This window comes from Macrotis lagotis, chromosome 8, assembly GCF_037893015.1.
Source record: "Macrotis lagotis isolate mMagLag1 chromosome 8, bilby.v1.9.chrom.fasta, whole genome shotgun sequence".
Classification (NCBI taxonomy): domain Eukaryota; kingdom Metazoa; phylum Chordata; class Mammalia; order Peramelemorphia; family Peramelidae; genus Macrotis; species Macrotis lagotis.
In genome coordinates, this window is record NC_133665.1 from 111,108,694 (window position 1) to 111,128,062 (window position 19,369).

The 19,369-nt window shown below is 34.7% G+C and overlaps 2 protein-coding genes across 2 annotated transcripts in view; both read right to left on the minus strand.

The window, feature by feature from the left end:
- Positions 1–19,369, minus strand: part of SFMBT1 (Scm like with four mbt domains 1) — a 227,305-nt gene that overhangs the window by 129,469 nt on the left and 78,467 nt on the right.
- The window catches only part of LOC141496528 (scm-like with four MBT domains protein 1), a 79,429-nt gene continuing 78,467 nt past the window's right edge, over positions 18,408–19,369 (minus strand). Inside the window, exons 17-18 of the mRNA XM_074199029.1 lie at positions 18,840–18,973; positions 18,408–18,553 (exon numbers count right to left, since the gene is read on the minus strand). Of these exons, the coding sequence (XP_074055130.1) occupies positions 18,408–18,553; positions 18,840–18,973 (280 nt within the window). The remainder of the gene's footprint in view (positions 18,554–18,839; positions 18,974–19,369) is intronic.

The following is a 19,369-nucleotide window of genomic DNA, read 5'->3' on the forward strand; positions in this document are numbered from 1 at the left end:
CATCAGTCCTTCTGAGACAGCTTACTACATAGAAGAGAGATATTTGCTGCTATTTGGCCATTATTGTTCAATCCATCAAAAGTGTAATGATATATTCAAATATACCCTGAGGAACCCATAAAAAACAAAAAAGTGCAAAATTTCAGTTTCTGAAATAAAAGATTTAATTTCCATGGAAACAGTAAAATCTGGAAGAAAATACCAATTTTTTTTTAATTACATCATCAATGTTACAAGTTTGATGCCTACTTCTTTGGCCCTTTAAGAAACTATGGTTTGTATTCCACTGTACTGAAGATTATAGTTAGCCTATGGATCAATGAACCAGCAAGGAGTTTAATGAAATGAATACACCAATATCTCTTCTTTTAGCCAAAAGAAGAAAACATTTGAGTGAGGAAAAGGATGAAAATTGTGTTTAAGTATTTGAAATTCAGTAGAGTGTTTATCAAACACTAGATTCAAATTTTAGGGACAAGAACTCACTGAATGGCAGAAGTTGCTGGAAAACTGGAAAAAAGTAGGACAGAAACTAGGTATAGACCAACATCTCACACTGTATACCAAATTGAGATCAAAATGAGTACATGATTTGGACATAAAGAATGATAGCAATAAGGAAATTAGGAGAGCATATTTGCCTGTCAGAGCTATGGATAAGTAAAGAATTTATGACCAAACAAGAAACAGCATTTCAAGATATAAAATGAATAATTTTGATTAAATTAAATTTAAAAAGGTTTGCATAAGCAAAACCAATACATCCAATACAAAAGCAAAAGGTTGGGAAAAAAATTTTTACAGTAATTTTCTCTGATAAAGGCTTCACTGCTCAAATATATAGAGCACTGAGTTAAAATTTATAAGAATACAAGTCAGTTCATAATTGTAAAATGGTCAAAGGATATGAAAGAGCAATTTTCAGAGGAATTCAAACCTATCTATAATCATATGGAAAAAACATCCTAAACTACTAGAGAAATGCAATTTAAAATAACTGGCATATCACCTCACACCTATCAGACTGTCTAATCTGACAGAAAAGTTAAATAATAAATATTGAAGGGATGTGGGAAAAGTAGGACTCTAAATGCACTGATGGTGGAGTTTTGAATCCATACAAACATTCTGGAAAGCAATTTGGAATATGCCCAAAGGGCTAAAAAAAAACCCATGCATATCCTTTGAGTGAGAGATATCACCTCTAGGTATCCTAAAGGGACTTTTTTCAAAAAAGAAAAATATTTTTTGGACAAAGATATTCATAGAATTCTTTTTTGAGGTGATAACTGAAAATTAATGTTTATTAATTGGGGAATAGTTAAATAAGTTATTTATATATGGCTGGGAAATAAAACTATAGTGCTATAAGAAATAATAAGTAAGATGCTTTCATAAAAACCTGGAAAGACTTACATGAACTGATGCAAATGTAAGTGAGCAGAACAAGGAGAACATTGAACTCAGAAATATAATAACAGCAATTGAACAGCAATATAATAACAATGATGGCTACAAATGACTTAGCTATTCTAAATAATACGATGATCTAAGACAAGGCTGTCCAACCTTAGGTTTTCTTAGGGCCAAATAAAATAAAATAATGATTCGAGGGTCACACCCAGAATAAAAAAATACAGTACACTAATACAACAATTTAATTTGTTTAGCAAGTGCTATGAAAAAATCATAGTACTTTTAACTTCTTAGAAAATGGGGGGGACAACTGTCATCAACACAACAGGTAAAGGCACAAATCAAGAAAATAAACGCAAAACAACAAAGTGACAACTGACTAGTCTGCATCATACAGACTACATCCTACAGATTGATTGAAAATTACATGTGATATGGTCCATCCATAATACTGCTTAAAAATACCAAAGAAAATTAACATCAATGAGATTATTTATTAGTGATGGAACTCAAAAATTTAATATGCATTCCATGTAAATTATTATTTTATTTTTTCACTAGTGAAAATTAAAACCCACAGGTGAGCTGTATAAAATCACACTCCGGTCACATGTGGCCCAAGGGTCATATTTTGAACAGCCCTGATCTAAGACAATTCCAAAGGACTTATGAAGAAAATTGCTATTCACCACCAGAGAAAGAACTAATGGAGTCTGAATGCAGATCTACATGCACTATTTCTCAATTTTTTAACAGGCTTTTAGGGTGACTATATCTATGTTTTCTTTCACAACATAACTGTGTAGGATAAAAAATCCACTTAAAAAAATATAGAAACTCCTCTGAGCAAAAAAAGAAAGTTTATTTTGGCTTTTCTCAAGAAAAGGGCACACTCCAAAGTTTCACAAAGGTAGTGAAGATCAAGGAGCTGCCCCGAGGTGACAGGAAAGCAAGATTATATGGCCTAACGCAATTCCCCCCTTCCCTAGCCCCCTCTCTTCCAACATGATTGCTTAAGGTTTTCAGTTACAATCTTTACACAAAAAATCTACCCAGTAACAAAGAGAAGAATAAAATGTTTTCATAGAATATTACCTCACCATCCAGATGGTGAGGATATCAGAAGATTTCTAATGGCCTTTTGTTGTCTATCTAAATGAATTAATGTCTGAGTATGCAAGCTCTTCTAAGAAACTCTACTATCTTCTTAATTTTGTACTTATCATCAAACAAGAGAAGGCAGTCTACTGTTCTCCCAGTCTAACATCAAATAAGTGGCTAACTAAGAATGCAAGGTCTCTTCTCTGGAAGTATTCCACTATTTTCTTCCCTATCAGGAGGGTGTCCTGGCTGGGAAGCAATGTCTCTCTCCTTCTTTCTTCTAAGAATAGTCTAAGAGTAATAGTCTGTCTTTGTTTTAATGATTTTTAACCCTGAGAGGACTTCACTAGGAATATTAACTCTTAAGAGGGAATAATCCACTCATAACTAATATGGAAATGTTTTACATAAAGCACATGTATAATGTAACCAATCGCTTGCCATTTCAGGAGGAAGAATGGAGAAAATTTGGAACTTGAATTTTTTTAAAAAATATTTTTAAAAAAATTTTTAAATTGTTTTTATATATAATTGGGAAAAAACTAAAGAAGAAAGGAAGGGGGGGGGAAGGAGAAAGGGAGGGAGAGAGGAAGGTAGACCATCATTTGGTCAAGGGATTAGTATTAGTTTTGTTCTGCCTAGTCCCAAAGGGCAGAACTGAGAGTTCTAAAAACTTCAATTCTGGGGCGGCTAGGTGGCACAGTGAATAGAGCACCAGCCTTGGAGTCAGGAGTACCTGAGTTCGAATCCTACCTCAGACACTTAATAATTGCCTAGCTATATAGCCTTGGGCAAGCCACTTAACCCCATTGCCTTGTAAAAACTATAAACAAACAAATGAATGAATGAATAAATGAATAAATAAATAGATAAATAAACAAATACTTTAACTTGAAAGAGCAAATTTAGGCTTGATATAAGTAAAAGTTTCTTAATAATCAAAGCTATACAAAAGAGGAATAAGTTCTCTTGAAAGCTGTGCTTTCCCAATTATTAGAGATCTTCAAAGAAAGGCTAGATAACTATTTGTCAAGGATTTCTTGTGCAGGAAAAGTTTAGCTTTCCTCCCCAAATTCCTTCCTTCCAACTCTGATGAGATTCTGTAATACTTTCAATGCCTTAATAATCAACTTACCAAAAGATAAGCAGCTACTAGCCATAGTTATGGTGACAGGAACACTCAAGCACAAAAGCAGAAGAGAATGATTCTAAAACATCTTTAAGCAAAAGCTTCAAAGAAAAACAAAGTTTATCAGACTGCCTTGTTGGGGGGGGGGGATTGAAATTCAAAACATTACAAAAAATGACAGGTAGAAACAACTATTGTCTATAATTGGAAAACAAAATATTTATTAAAAAATAAAGTAAAATTTCAGTTAAAATTCCTAGAAGTGATGAAACTAGAGTTGTTGGAGTTTCTTATAAACTTTTTAAAATAAATGAAATCAAAGAACATTAAGGGAGAATAATGGAAAGAAAAGAGAGCTATGAAAGAAAGACTGGGAAAGGAACTAACAATTCAGCACAAGAATTGGTACAAAACTTTGCTTAAGCAACAAACTTTTTAAAATTAGAATGAACCAAATACAAAACTATTGATTTCATGACACAATATAATTATTAAAAAAACATCGGGGGCAGCTAGGGGGCGCACTGGTCCTAGAGTCAGGAGGACCTCAGTTCAAATCCAACCTCAGATACTTAATAATTACCTAGCTGTGTGAGGCTGGGTGAGTCACTAAACCCCATTGCCTTACCAAAAAAAAAAAAAAAAAAAATCAAAGGATTGGAAAAATAGAAGAAAATTAATATACCTCATAACAAAAAATAGTAACTGGTAAAGAAAACAGAACAAGGAGAAAACATTTAAGGATCAATACACTACCTGAAAGTCATGAGAAAGAAAAATTCTAAAACGTTTTTTTCAAGAAATCATAAAAGAAAACTACCCAAATCACTTAGTACCAGAAAACAAAGTAGAATAGAAAGAATTCACTGGAAATCCCAAAACAAAAACTCCCAGGAATATCACAGCCAAAATCTAGAACTTCCCAGGTCAAAGAAAAAATACTGCAAAAACAGTTGGAAAGAAATAATTCAAGTACTGAGGAGTCACAGTCAGGATCCCACATGTTTTAACAGTTACCAATTAAAAGGAGCAAGAACTTGGAATACAATATTCAAAAGGCAAATGATATGGGTTTATGGCCAAAAAAATGTTACCCAGTAAAACTTGAGCCTACTCTGTTAGGAGGTGTGGAGAGGAAATAATCTTGAATGAAATCGAGCAATCCTCATGAAAAAACAAGCACTTTAGAATCTTAGAAATTCAAACACAAGAGTGAACAAAAATATAAAAAAGATGAACATGAATGAATAATGCTAAAAGACTAAACAAAAATAAACTGCTTACACTCAAATATAGGAAGATAAAACATGTATCCTTCATTAAGAGTTACAGAAGAGGAGTAGTAATTAGATTTAAAACCCTTGGAATGGATTGATTATATCTTGATCAAGACAGAAAAAGGGAGAGGGAAAGGAGAAAATATAATAGAGGAGAAAAGAATTAAGAAGGCTAAAAAAATTATCTCACATAACCAGAAATACCAAGTAAAAAAGAAAGGGGCAGGAGAGCAGCTGACACTTCAACCTCAATCTCAGATAAAAATAGAAACTAGTCAATTGAGGAAAGAATGCATAAAACTACACACAGTTATAGAAATATATTTCACTCAATAGGGAAATAGGATAGAAAGGAAAGAAGAGATGGGGAAATTAGAGGAAGAGTTGCTGGGGTTAGTCCTAAACAAAACAAACTGCAAAGATGTATTTAAAATATTTATAAGTTCGTTTTGTGGTGACAAAGAAATGGAAACTGAGGGAATATGCATGAACTGTAGAAGTGCTGAAAAAGTAATGGAAATAAATATAGAATACTAGTATGCTATAAGAAATGATGAAAAGGGTGGTTTCAGAGAAATTTGAGAAAACTTATATGAACTGATATAGAGAGAAGTAAGCAGAATCAGGAGAATAATCTATACAAAAACAACCATACCGTAAAGTCAAACAATTCTTATGCAGAAAATAAGCAAACGAAGATTCCTAAAGCCTAATGATGAAACATTTTACTCCTGATAGAGGAAAAAGTAAAACATGAGTCATAATTTTTTAACTTGTTCAGTGTACAAATTTGTTTTGCTTGACCATATATTTATATTTGTAATTAGGTTTTTGTTTTTATTTCTTTTCTCAATTTTTTTGAGGGGGAGAAAAGCTATTTTTTTTCTGATTGGAAATAATAAAATGTAATTAAAAAAAAAAAGAATGGTGGTGATGTAGTCCTTTATAGCAAAGGAACTAACTGTCTGAACATCATCTCTTCCATTAGACTGTGAGCTCCTTAAGGGCAGAAACTGTTTAACCTTTTTTGAATCCCTAACACTTCCCTCGGGTCTTTATGTTCACTAACTGACTCATAGAGAAATAAGGATGATTAAAAACTAAAGGATGAGGATGATAGCTAGGGTAATCTTCTCAAATTATGGGATACAATGGGACCAAGGATATGTTTACTAGTTTAATGATTCCACATGTATAACTGCCATCATACTGCTTGCCTACTCAGTGGATGGGGGAAAAATAGGAGAAAGAGAATTCAGAATACAAAATTTTTCAAAAATGAACACTGAAGCCTCTACACAGACATTAAAGCTACAGATCCCACAAAATAAATCAAAACAAGTTTTCAAGACATTATGGAGAATCTTCAGGGAAGGTCTGTCTCTTTGGGGGGGGGGGGGGGCAGGAAGGGAAGAGAAAGTAAAGCCTAGCTAGGCAAGACAGTGGGAAAGCCAGGGGGTAGCTTTTAGTCATAATGCAGACCATGTCCCAGCAGTTAGACAGCAGCACAGGCCCTAGAAGTTAAACAGAAAGTCAGCAGGGAGGGGTCCCAACCCCAGACAAAGTCAGAACTCTGGGAACTAGGGCAAAAGACAGGACTGGATTGGAAACAAACCACTGCATAGGCAGAGTCTGGACATTTAGAGGGCAACAAACCTCTTGCAAAGGCAACACTTAGGTTGCGTAGGCAACATCTTTGCCAACAATAAGCCAGGTATCAGACCCCAGTCCCCGCACAAAAAGCTTGGGACTCTACTTCCTATACTCCAGGAGCAGAGTTCAACAATCAAAATAAGCAAAAAAACTAAAAGAGGACTAACCATAGGGGCTGCTAGGTGGTGTAGTGGATAAAGCACCAGCCTTGGAGTCAGGAGTACCTGGGTTCAAATCCGGTCTCAGACACTTAATAATTACCTAGCTGTGTGGCCTTGGGCAAGCCACTTAACCCCCATTTGCCTTGCAAAAACCAAAAAAAAAAAAAAAAAAAAAAAAAGAGGACTAACCATAGAAAACTACTATGCAGATAGAAATGATAAAATTGCCATCCAGGATGAAGAAAGCAGTGACAAATTACCTACATGGGAAATCTCAAGCAGTCTATGAACTGGACTTAAATTTAAAACTTCATATAAGAGCTTAAGAAAGATTTGAAAAACCAAAGAAGAGAAGAAAAATGGAAAAAAGAAATGAGAACCATGCAGGAAAATTATGAAAAACTGACCAAAGAAATCAACTCCTTTAAAAGTAAAAATAACCAACCAGAAAAAAAAATGTAACTCTTCAAAAAATAAAATCAACCAACTTGAAAAAGGAATGCAACTCATCTAAATCTCAAATTGACCAACTAGAAAGGGATGTAACTTCAGCAAAAAAGTAAAATTAACCAACTGGAAAAGGAAACACAAAAGCTAACTGAAGAAAGTAAAACCCTAAAAATTAGATTTAGACAAACAGAAACTAATGAATCTATGAGACACCAAGATTACTTCAAACAAAATCAAAAGGCTGAAAAAATTGAAGAGAATGTAAAGTAGCTTTTAAGAAAAACAAACGACCTGGAAAATAGGTCCAGGAGAAATAATTTATGAATTATTGGTTTACCAGAAAGCCTAGTTTTAAAAAAGAACCTGGAAATTGTCTTTCCAGAAATTATCAGAGAAAACTATCCAAATATTCTAGATTAAGAAGACAAAATAGCCCTCGAAAGAATACAGAGAACACCTCCAAAAAGAGACCCCCCAGGATAAAAACTCCATGGCCTAGCACAGCCAAGTTCCAGAATTCTCAAATAAAGGAGAAAATACCACAAGCAGCAAAAAAAAAAAAAAAAAAAAAAAAAGCAATTTAAATATAATACACAGGACTTATCAGTTTCAACATTAAAGGATTAGAGGACCAGTACTATGATATTTCAGGGGGCAAAGGACCCTGGATTACAATCAAGAATTTACCACCCTAAAAAAGACAGTATATTTTGTCAGGAGAAAAGATAAGATGGTCGATGAAAGAGAGGACTTCCAAAATTTCCTGATAAAAAAGACCAGAACTGAACAGAGAATTTTATCTTCAAAGACAAGACTCAAGAGAGGTATTAAAAAGGTAAATGGAAAAGGACAAACCCCAAATGTTAGTCAAGAATATTATATACAACCCTATAAGGGAAGATAATACTTGTAACTCTTGAGAATTGTAATTCTCTTAGAATAGTTAAAGGGCTGACTATAGTTGAAGAGATTGTATTTAGAGGTTATGGGTATGGTTGGTTCTTGTCCATTATCAAAGAAGACCAAAATAACATCACTATGTTTGAGACAAATTACAGTCATTCCACTGTGGCTGAATAGACCAATATTGAGCTCAGAATGTTCTACCACGGGCTGAGCTCAAATAGTCCAGGTAAACACCTGGGGTGTTTACGGTAAACTTGTATCTCACATTTCCTTTTAGCTACTTTAATTCTGCCTAGTTCATAGAGCTCAGCACTTTCTCTGATGAAGGCAATCCAAAGCTGGGTGATCATGTGCCAGTGTCCCCCATGCTTTACAATCAATTCTAAAGTTCTTAAGAGAGACCTTCAGGGTATCCCAGTACTTAGAGGATCTATACATAATTAAATCAGAAGTAACTTTACTTTAGGTTTGTAGCATAATAGGGGCAGAGAGCAAGAACTGAAATTCAAAGGGCTGGACATAAAGAGATCAGGAAGGGATCTTATCTTAAATTTATGTTTTTAATACCCTGTTTGGGGTGCTAAATGGATAGTAAGAGAGAGTGGGGAAGGCTGTGGGGCTATGGATGAAGTACATGGCACCCATACCAAAACTGACCATGTACTAAAAAGCATAAAAATCTTACAATCAAATGCAGAAAGGCAAAAATAATAAATGCATACTTTTCAGATTATGATACAATAAAATTTTTTGTAATAAAGGGCCATGGACACATAAACAAAAAATTAATTGGAAACTAAATAATTTTAAAGAACAAGTGGATCAAACAACAAATCATAGAAATATTCATTTCATCCAAGAAAATTTTAACAATGAGACAAAACAAAATTTATGGGATGTAGCCAAAGCAGTTTTTAGAGGAAATTTTATAATTCTAAAGGTTTATCAGAGTAAAATAATGAAAGAGATCAATGGACTGGGCATGCAACTAAAAAAGATAGAAAAAGAACAAATTAAAGATCCCCAATTAAATACCAAATTAGAAATTCTGAAAATCAAAGGAGATTGAAAGCAACCACTGATCTAATAAATAAAAATAAAAGTTGGTCCTATGAAAAAAACAGTAAAAATAGATGTAACTTTTGAACAAGCTGATATAAAAAAAGAAAAAATACCAAATTACCATTATCAAAAATTAAAAGGGTGAACTCACCACTAATGAGGAAGAAATTAAAGAGATAATTCAGAACTATTTTGCCCAACTGTATGCCAATAAAATTGACAACCTGAGTGAAAAGAATGAATATTTACAAAAATAAATACTACCCAGATTAAAGAAGAGGAAATAAAATACTTAACCCCATTTCAGAAAAAGAAATTGAAGAAACTATCAATAAGCTCCCTAAAAAAAAATCTCCAGGTCCAGATGGATTTACAAGTGAATTTTACCAAATATTTAAGAACAAAATTAATTCCAATTCTACATAAACCATTTTAAAAAATAGGAGGAATTCTGCCAAATTCCTTTTATGACAACAATATGGTGCTGATGCTTAAAGCAGGGAAGAGGCAAAACAAAGAAAATCATAGTCTTATCTCCCTAATGAACATTGATGCAAAAATCTTAAATAATATTTTAGCAAAGAGATCACTGCAAGTTATTACTAGGATAATACACCATGATCAGGTTGGATTTATGCCAAATAGGCAGGAATGGTTCAATATGTATGAGGAAAATGGTCAATATAACTGAATATTTCAATGGAAAAAAAACTACAGAAATTACATGATTATCTCAAGAGATGATGAAAAAGTCTTTGACAAAATACAATATCCATTCCTATTAAAAATACTGGAGAGTATGGGAATAAATGAAGTTTTCCTTAAAATAATAAGCACTATCTAGCTAAAACCATCAACAAATATTATATGTAATGGAGATAACCAAGGAATATTTCCAATAAAATCAGGGGTAAAACATGAATGTCCATTATCACCATTACTATTCAATATAGTATTAGAAATGTTAGCTTTAGCAATAAGAAAAAGTAACTGAAGACACCAGAATTGGCAATGAGGAAACAAAACTGCAAACTCTGCAGATGACATGATAGTCTACTTAGAGAATCCTAGACAATTCTATAAAATTACTTGAGACAATTAATAAATTCAACAAAATAGCAGAATGTAAAAAAAAACCCACATAAATCATCAGCATTTCTATATGAACAACAAAGCCCAAGGACAAGAGATAGAAAGAGAAATTCCATTTAAAGTAACTGCAGACAACACAAAATACTTGGGAATCTACCTCCCAAGACAAACCAGAAACTGTATGAACATAATTACAAAACATTTTTCACACAAATAAAGCCAGATCTAAACAACTGGAAATATGTCAATTGCTCATGATTAAGTTGAGCTAAAATAATAAAAATGACAATTCTACCCAAATTAAATTATTTATTTAATGCCATACCAATCCAACTAAATAACTATTTTATCAAGCTAAAACAATTGCTACAAAATTCAACTGAAGCAACAAAAAGTCAAGAATATCAAGGGAACGGGTTAAAAAAAAAAGTAAAGGAAGGTAGCCTAGCTGTACCAGATCTAAAACTCTACTATAAAGCGACAGTCATCAAAACTGCCTGATACTGATTAAGAAATAGAATAATGAACCAATGGATTAGGATAGGTACAAAAGAAACAGCAGTAAATTACTATAGTAATTTATTGTTTGAGAAACCCAAAGACATTAGGTTCTAGAAGAACTTACTATTGGACAAAAACTGTTGGGAAAACTGGGAAAAAAGTATGGCAAAAACTAGGTATAGACCAACATCTCACAACCTGGACCAAAATAAGTTCAAAATCGGTACAGGCTTTAGACATAAAGACCACAGACTAATTAACAAATCAAGAAATACTCTCTCAGACCTATGGAAAGGGAAGAAATTCATGACCAAGCAAGAAAGAGGATACATTATAAACTGCAAAATGGATTACTTTGACTATATTAAATTAAAAAGGTTTTGCACCAATAAAACCAATGCTGTCAAGATTAGAAGGAAAACAGAAAGCTGGGAAACAATTTTTATAGCAAGAAGGTTCTGATAAATGTCTCATTTCTAAAATATATAGAGAACTGAATCAAATTTATAAGATTACAAGTCATTCCCCAACTGATAAATGGTCAAAGAATATGAATAGGCAGTTTTTAAATGAAGAAATTAAACCTATATATAATCATATGAAAAAAATGCTCCAAATTGGGGCAGCTGCGTGGCACAGCGTATAGAGCACCAGTCCTAGAAACAGGAGGATTTAAGTTTAAATTCAGCCTCAGACACCTAGCTTTGTGACCTTGGGCGTGTCAGTTAACCCCATTGCCTTGCAAAAAAAAAAAAATGCTTCACATCCTTACTGATTAGAGAAATGTAATCACTTCACATTTATCAGATTGGCCAAGATAACAAAAAGGGAAAATGATCAATGTTGGAGAGGTTATGGAAGAATTGGGATATTAACACATTATTGGTGGAGTTGTGAACTGATCCAACCATTCTGGAGAGCAATGGTGAACTATAACCAAAGAGCAATCAAACTGATCATATCCTTTGACTCAACAATACCAATATTAGGTCTATAATTCAGAAGAAATCATAAAAAAAATGGGAAAAGTCCCACATTGTTCTAAAATATTCATAGTAGTTCTTTTTGTAGGTGCAAAGAATTGGAAATTTAGGGGTTATTGATCAACTGCAGAATTTATGGGATAAGAATGTTATGGAGTATTACTGTTCTATAAGAAACCATTAAGGGTCAGATTTTAGAGAAATATGAAAAGAATTACATGAACTAATGCTGAACAAAGTGGACAGAACCAAAAGAACATTGTATACATTAACAACATTGTGAGTTGATCAATTCTAAAGGATGTAGCTCCTCTCAGCAGTTCAGAGAACTAGGACAATCCTGGGAGACCTCTTATGGACAACGCTAACCACATCCAGACAAAGACAAGCAAAACAAAACAAAAATCTACAGAATCTGAATGAATACAACGATCCCTTCTTTCAAATTTCTCTGTTTTTCCTTCCTATTCCAAGGTTTTCTTGGTTTTCTTTCTTTTCCCTTAGTCCTAATCTCTCATGCAGAAAATGACTAATATGTAAGCATGTTAAACACAAATATACATGTACGAAGTTCACTAGACTATTTGCACTGAGGGGAGAGGCTGGGGGGATGGAAGAAAATTATGTAACATGACAAATATTGAAAACTTTCATAACACGAAATTGGAAACATTTTTTAAAAAGCAATCCTTTTATAAAAAATGCTGAAAATAAATAATAAATTGGTTCTCAAGAAATGGGTAGTCTTGAGGAAATGGATTATCTATCTTCTCATCAGAGACTTAAGTGAAGGAAGAAATGATAGATGATGTTAAAGGAATGTAAGATGAGGGGCAGGAATTGTCAGATGAGGCAGAGGAGAGAAGGAACTTTACATAAATGACTTCAATTATTGTTAAAGTATCAAATGAGGATATCAGTTATTGAGAGAAGGGCTACTGTGGAGAATAAACATTCTGAAGAGCCACTATGGAAAGTAACATCAAGAATCAATAGGATGGGGGCGGCTAGGTGGCATAGTGGATAAAGCACCAGCCCAGGAGTCAGGAGCACCTGGGTTCAAATCAGCTCTCAGACACTTAATAATTACCTAGCTGTGTGGCCTTGGGCAAGCCACTTAACCCCATTTGCCTTGCAAAAACCTAAAAAAATTAAATTAAAAGAAGAATCAATAGGAAGATAAAGAACACATGTCACTTTGAGGCTTGCAAAGCACTCTATTATATCTCATTTGAGTCTCAAAACAACCCTGGGGAGGAAAAAATTTTTAAAAATGTATTGTTACAGTGAGGGCCAAGTTGAGATCAGATAACAAATTTGTAGTGGACTCATTCAAGCACTACTGCAAGACTTCCATCAGCTCCAAACAGGAGAATGGAAGCAGGAAAAGAGGAGATGAATTATGGAAATAATCTCTGGTTAGAGACCAAAGGATTGAAGAGTAGAAAACATAGAGTTCAAATGATTCATTTGAGGAGTCAACTTTGGGAAGGGAGGAAACTGAACAAAGGAAAGGTGATGGCCCGGGAAAATACTAAGAGGCAGGAAATTTGCAGGCCATAGTTAGGATGAATAGTTAATATCAGAGGATGTTGAGTTTGTCAAAGATAGAAATTAAAACCAACTTTACATGATGAAAAAAGCCCAATAATAACTACAATAACGCATGTAAAGACCAGAATATTTAAATTAGATAAAAGTCAGTGATCTTGTTGCTGGTACATATGCATAATAATGGTAAGAATAAGAAACAGAGGAGAGCTAATAGACTGATTCAACTAATCTTTTGTTTCTTGCCTCAAGGCTCCTTTGCATGTCAATCAGTTAGCATCATGGGACTGAGTTAAGACTAACTGTTACAGCTGCCACTCAGTTCCCAGCTGCCACACAGTTCCATTGGGGGGGTTTTGTTGGATGGTGACCTTGAAATGGATTTTGGAGACAAAGAATGACAATCAGGAATTTAACAAAAATGATGACCAAGAATTTAGTGGTGAATGAGGAAGAATTTCACTCTAATTTAACTCTAATTCACTTGGTTTGAACTAAGAACTTCAAGCCCACAACAAGGAAAAAAGTCCTCTGCAACTGGAGCATTCTGCCAGCTTTTGTAAACTGCCTCTGAGTATATGGAAGCTCAGAGACCTCAGCTATGAATATTTAGAGCATACTAAAAAGAAGGGGGAAGAGTCTTGCCAGAAAGAGGCTTACTAGCCACTACACCAAAACATAGAAGAAAAGGAGATGAGCCTGAAGAGGTTAAAATCCAGTAAATAGCAGTGAGCAGTAAAGCAATGTTAAAACCCCAGGAAATTCCTGGTGGAGAGATATAGGCAATGGAGAATAAAGACTGGATGCCCAGGGAAGCACAGAACAACAACACTACCTGAGACATTAGAAGTAGCTTCATGGTATCAGAAGTATCGACTGTGCTGACCACTTGTGTGCCCTGGCATCAGGGGCTCTAGCTGTGTTTTCCTCTACACACATTCCCAAATTGTAGATCCTTGCAAACAATCCCTAATTAAACATGGGGTGCCTCTGTATGCTCTCCTCCAAAGGTAGCAATCTGTGGGAGGGGTACTCCATATAGGAATCAGGTTATCTGGTCAAAGCACACACATAAAAAGTCACTCACAAGATTAAAGTTATGAAGGAGATGGTGTAATGGAGGTTCTACATGTGAAGACTCCATGTGATGCAAGAGAGGCAGAGGTGAAAGGGGCCTCAGTTAAGAACTTGTACAGAATTTTAATGCCCTAGTACTAGAGGGATTCACTGAAGATTTTAAAAATGTTTCCTATAGACCAAAAATGAAATAGAGCACATTAAAAATTGCAAAATGGATGTTGACTACATTAAATTAAAGTTTCTGCATTAATAAAACCAATGCATCCAAGATTAAAAGGAAAACAGAAAGCTGGGAATTTTCATAGCTAGTATTTCTGATAAAACTCTAATTTCTAAAATATATAAAGCACTGAATCAAATTTTTAAGATTACAAGTCATTCCCAATTAATAAATGATCAAAGGATATGAATAGGCAGTGTGCAGATCAAGAAATTAAAGCTATATATAAAATCATATGAAAAAATGCTCCAATTCATTGTTGATTATATAAATACAAATAAATGCAAATTTATACCACTATGAGTTACCACCTCACACTATGAGTTACCACCTCAAACCTATCAGATTGACTAAGACTACAAAAATGGAAATTGATCAATATTGGAGAGAATGATGGGGTGCAGTGGATAAAGCACCGGCCCTAGAGTCAGGAGTACCTGGGTTCAAATCCGGTCTCAGACACTTAATAATTACCTAGCTGTGTGGCCTTGGGCAAGCCACTTAACCCCATTTGCCTTGCAAAAACCTAAAAAAAAAATATTGGAGAGGATGTGGGATAAAAGGGACATTAATGCACTATTGGTGGAGTTGTGAATTGATCCAGCCATTCTGGAGAGTAATTAGAATTCTGCCCAAAGAGTAATAAACTGATCATACCCTGATGATACCAATACTGGACCTATATCCAAAAGAAACTGGGGGCATCTAGGTGGCACAGTGGATATAACACTGGCCCTGGAGTCAAGAGAACCTGAGTTCAAATACATCCTCAGACATTTAATAATTACCTAGCTGTGTGACCTTGGGCAAGTCACTTAATTCCATTACCTTGCAAAAAAAAAGTAAAATAAACTATGAAAAATGAGAAAAGTCTCACATGTTCAAAAAATATTCATAGCAGCTCTTTTTGTAGTGGCAAAGAATTGGAAATTGAGAAGATACTCATCAAATGGGGAATGGTTGAACAAGTTATGGTATATAAATGTTACAGAGTACTATTATTCTGTAAGAAACCATGAGTGGTTGGACTTTAGAGAAGCATGGAAAAAAATTGCATGAACAAAAACTGAGGGAAGGGAGCAGAACCCAGAGAACATTGCACACAATAACAACAACCTAGTGAGATGATCAGCTATAATGGATACAGCTCCTCTCAGCAGCTGACAGAACTAGGACAACCCTGAGAGACTTGCTATCCACATTCAGAGGGAATAAAAATCACATCTGAAGGCATACAATGTTTACTTTTTTTAAAACTTCCCTAAAGTTTTTCCTTCCTATCTCATTGTTTTCTTTCTTTTTCCTTAGTTCAGATTCCTTTTACATAAAATGATTAATATGTAAATATGGTAAGCACAAATGTACATGTACAACTTTTACCAGATTGTTTGCCCTCATGGAAGGAAGGGAAAGTGGTAGAAAATTTGAAAATGGATGAATATTGAAAAACAAAATAAAATTTCAATTAAAAAATAAAAATAATCAAAGAAAATGTTTCCTCTCAGGCTTAGAAAAGTAAGGTTTTCCATTATAACATTTTCAGACAAGACCAGTTGTTTTACTATAACTTATGCACAGTACTGAAGTGCCGCTGCATATTACTATTGTAAATTATGATTGGAACTAAAACAGTACCATGGCTAAGTTATAATTGGAATGCCACTGTGTTCTAATGGGAGTTGAATCTTAAAACATGGACTATTAATTTCAGAGATATCCACTAAAAACAACGATAAAAATAATGAATGGATTATATTTGGTATGGACAACATAAAGGGAATGTTAGGTAGTAGAGGCAGAGTCCTCAAAAATGAGGTCAGAACAATGACTGTACAATGCATCCCCCAAAGAGATAATGATTTAAAAAGTTACCTAGAAAATAAGTATTACATTACCCTCTAATAAGAATGAGAACCTGGGGGGGGGTGGGGCGGGAAGGGGAGTCAGGAGGAGAGCACAACAGTTTAAAATGTTATGAAATTCCACAATGCTAAAGTTCACACCTACTGGAGGAGAAGAAAGTCAAAATCTGCATCACTGGCAATTGCTTGAACCAAAGAGTAAACTATGAAGCCCATCAGCACAAATAACAAGTATTTACTAAGCAAAACTAAAAGTTTTCTGGGAAAATATTCATGCCCTTCTGAAGAGGATCTTCAGAATACCGACTATGACGTGAGGTACACTAACATCAATATAATGAAATGAAGAATACTAATGGGAAGTTCAAGAAATCCACATTTGGTGTATTCTGAATGCTAAAAACAAAATCTATAGAGGTCACAGTATTGAAATGCTTGAAGAAGTTGGCTAAGGGGAACCGAGTACACCTTAACCCTTGGTTTATTTCCATAAAAATCATAACACCTTCAAAATGCAACCCATCATTTATGGAGATTAGGGGAGGGAGAGCCAAGGGGAAGGAAATAACTACTAGGATGATTATTTCAAGGATTTTATGTATCCTGAGACTGCTATAGTAGCTGTGAAGTCCTGATAAGAACACTGAAACACTAGTCAACTAGGTTCTGACAATACCATGGACACTGCTAATGTGCTAGTAAATGTGATAAAACAATCCTATGGATCTAAGAAATAAATGAAGCATCAATGCATTGGATGCCCTACAATTCCAAACTTTTGTAAGAATCACTTTCTTTCTCTCTCTGGACCCCAGGATCGGATTGAACTCGATGACCTCTAAAGTCCTTTTCAATTCAAAATCAACATAGCATTTCTATCCTAAATGAGAAAAAGAGGGAATTCATAAAAAACTTGTCAAGACTCGTAAGGACCGATGCAGGTTAAAATTAGGAGAAAAAAATGTACAATGAAACAACAATGTAAATAAAAACTAATTTTTTTTGGAAGGGAAAAAAATGAAGTAGAGAAGAAGGATTTGTAAAAAAGTAGCACCAAAACAAAAAGGGAAAGTATTAATGAAGAAACCTTCTAAAATGCATACTTCAGAGGTGATATTCAATCAGGTTAGCTTTAAAATTAATGAACTTCTTTAAAAAAAAACAAAATGTAAATAAAGATACATGGTTTCAAATATAATTCCCTTTTTCTGTACTTCTTTATATAAAGAAATCTTCATGTTTCTTGGTTTGTCAAGTTTAGAAAAATTCCTTTATACTCAAAAGAGTGAAAAAGTTGAAGTCTCCTGGTTATTTAATGAAACCTACAGAAATTATAGCTAATAATTAGACAACAAAAACAGTTCCACTATCTCAAATGATTTATGAAAAAGGAGGTAGAAATACTCGGAATGGAATTCCAAAAACCCCTTATTTTTTTCAGTTTGATAACATGAATCTTTCTAGCAGGATATTTATACTAAAACAGAATCATTCAAAAAAACTTAATACATATTATGACCATCATGAAAAAACGTATTCTCTGAGAATACATGATAAAGTATAAAAATATTCAAGATACACACAGTAGTATATATGATAGCCATTGCAAGAGTAAAAACCACAGGAAAATACCAAAAACATAGACAGAAGGACAAGCACCAAATCATACCATGTCAGAAAAAATTGAAAGAGCTACTGAAAATATATTAAAAATAAAAAAGAAAGATATTGGATAGCCTTATAGTACCACATAAATCAAAGAGAGCAAAGAAAGGGAAAAGGGAAGATGGCAAGACTAAAGGAAAGAACTCCTGTGAGTTCTCCCCTAATCCATTCCAAATACCTTTAAATAATGACTCTAACAAAATTCTACAGTGGCAGAATCCACAAAAAGACTGATTAAAACAATTTTCTAGCCCAAGACAACTTTGAAGATTCATGCAAAGGTTCTGTTACACAAGGGTTAGAAAGGGCCCACAGTTTTCTGGGTCTGCCAATTCCAGGCATTCAGGAAGAGACCACGGTACACCTGGATCCCTTGGGGGCACATGTGTCTGTGGCAGCAGTGGTGGTTTCCAGACCTCTCAGCCCAGGGATTGCAAGGACAACCTGGAAGGTAGGTAGGAAAATTCTGCACACCAGAGTGAGAGTGGAGCCCAGTCCAGTGCATGCCCCAGTACAGTCCCATCCCCAGGGGGCCAGGAGCAAGCCTTTGAAGTCACCTAAAAGATGTTTCTGGAGCACTCAGCCCACAGACAGTAAGGGGGTCAGGAATTCTGCAGAGATCTCTTTGCTGTTTTTGAGGCAGGACTTTGTTGCTTGCCTATACTCAGATCCAGGTCTTAGTCTGGAGTCCTAGTCTCTGGAAAAGGAGCAGAAGCACAATACAGCTTACAGCCTGCAGCTGAGTAGGGACACTCCTCACAGCTCCAGAGCAGGGGAGTATGTCTGTGGCATCCACAGACCATAGCATAGGCCAAGGCCAGGAGAGCAGTTAGAGCCTCGGAGGAATTGAGAACTTGGAAGTTACTGGAGGGTGTCCATGAAAATAACTGCAAAAACTCACAAAGCTTGGGTCTGTGCAACCTCTACCCTGGAAGCAGAACTCCACCTTAACAAAGAGTTAAAAATCAAGTCATAGGCTGGGGAAATGAGCAAACAATAGAAGAAAAAAATCTGACCATAGACAATTACTCTGGTCCTATGGAGGGTCAAAATACACACTCAGAACATAGCCAAGTCAAAGCTTCTGAATCCAAGAAAAACATGAATTGATCTTAGGCTATGGAAGAATTCAAAAATTTTTTTGAAAATCAAGTTAAGGGAAGTAGAGGAAAAACTAGGAAGAAAAATGAGAGCGATATGGGTAAATCATGAAAACCAAGTCAGCAGCTTAGTGAAGGAGATCCAAAAAAATACTGAAGA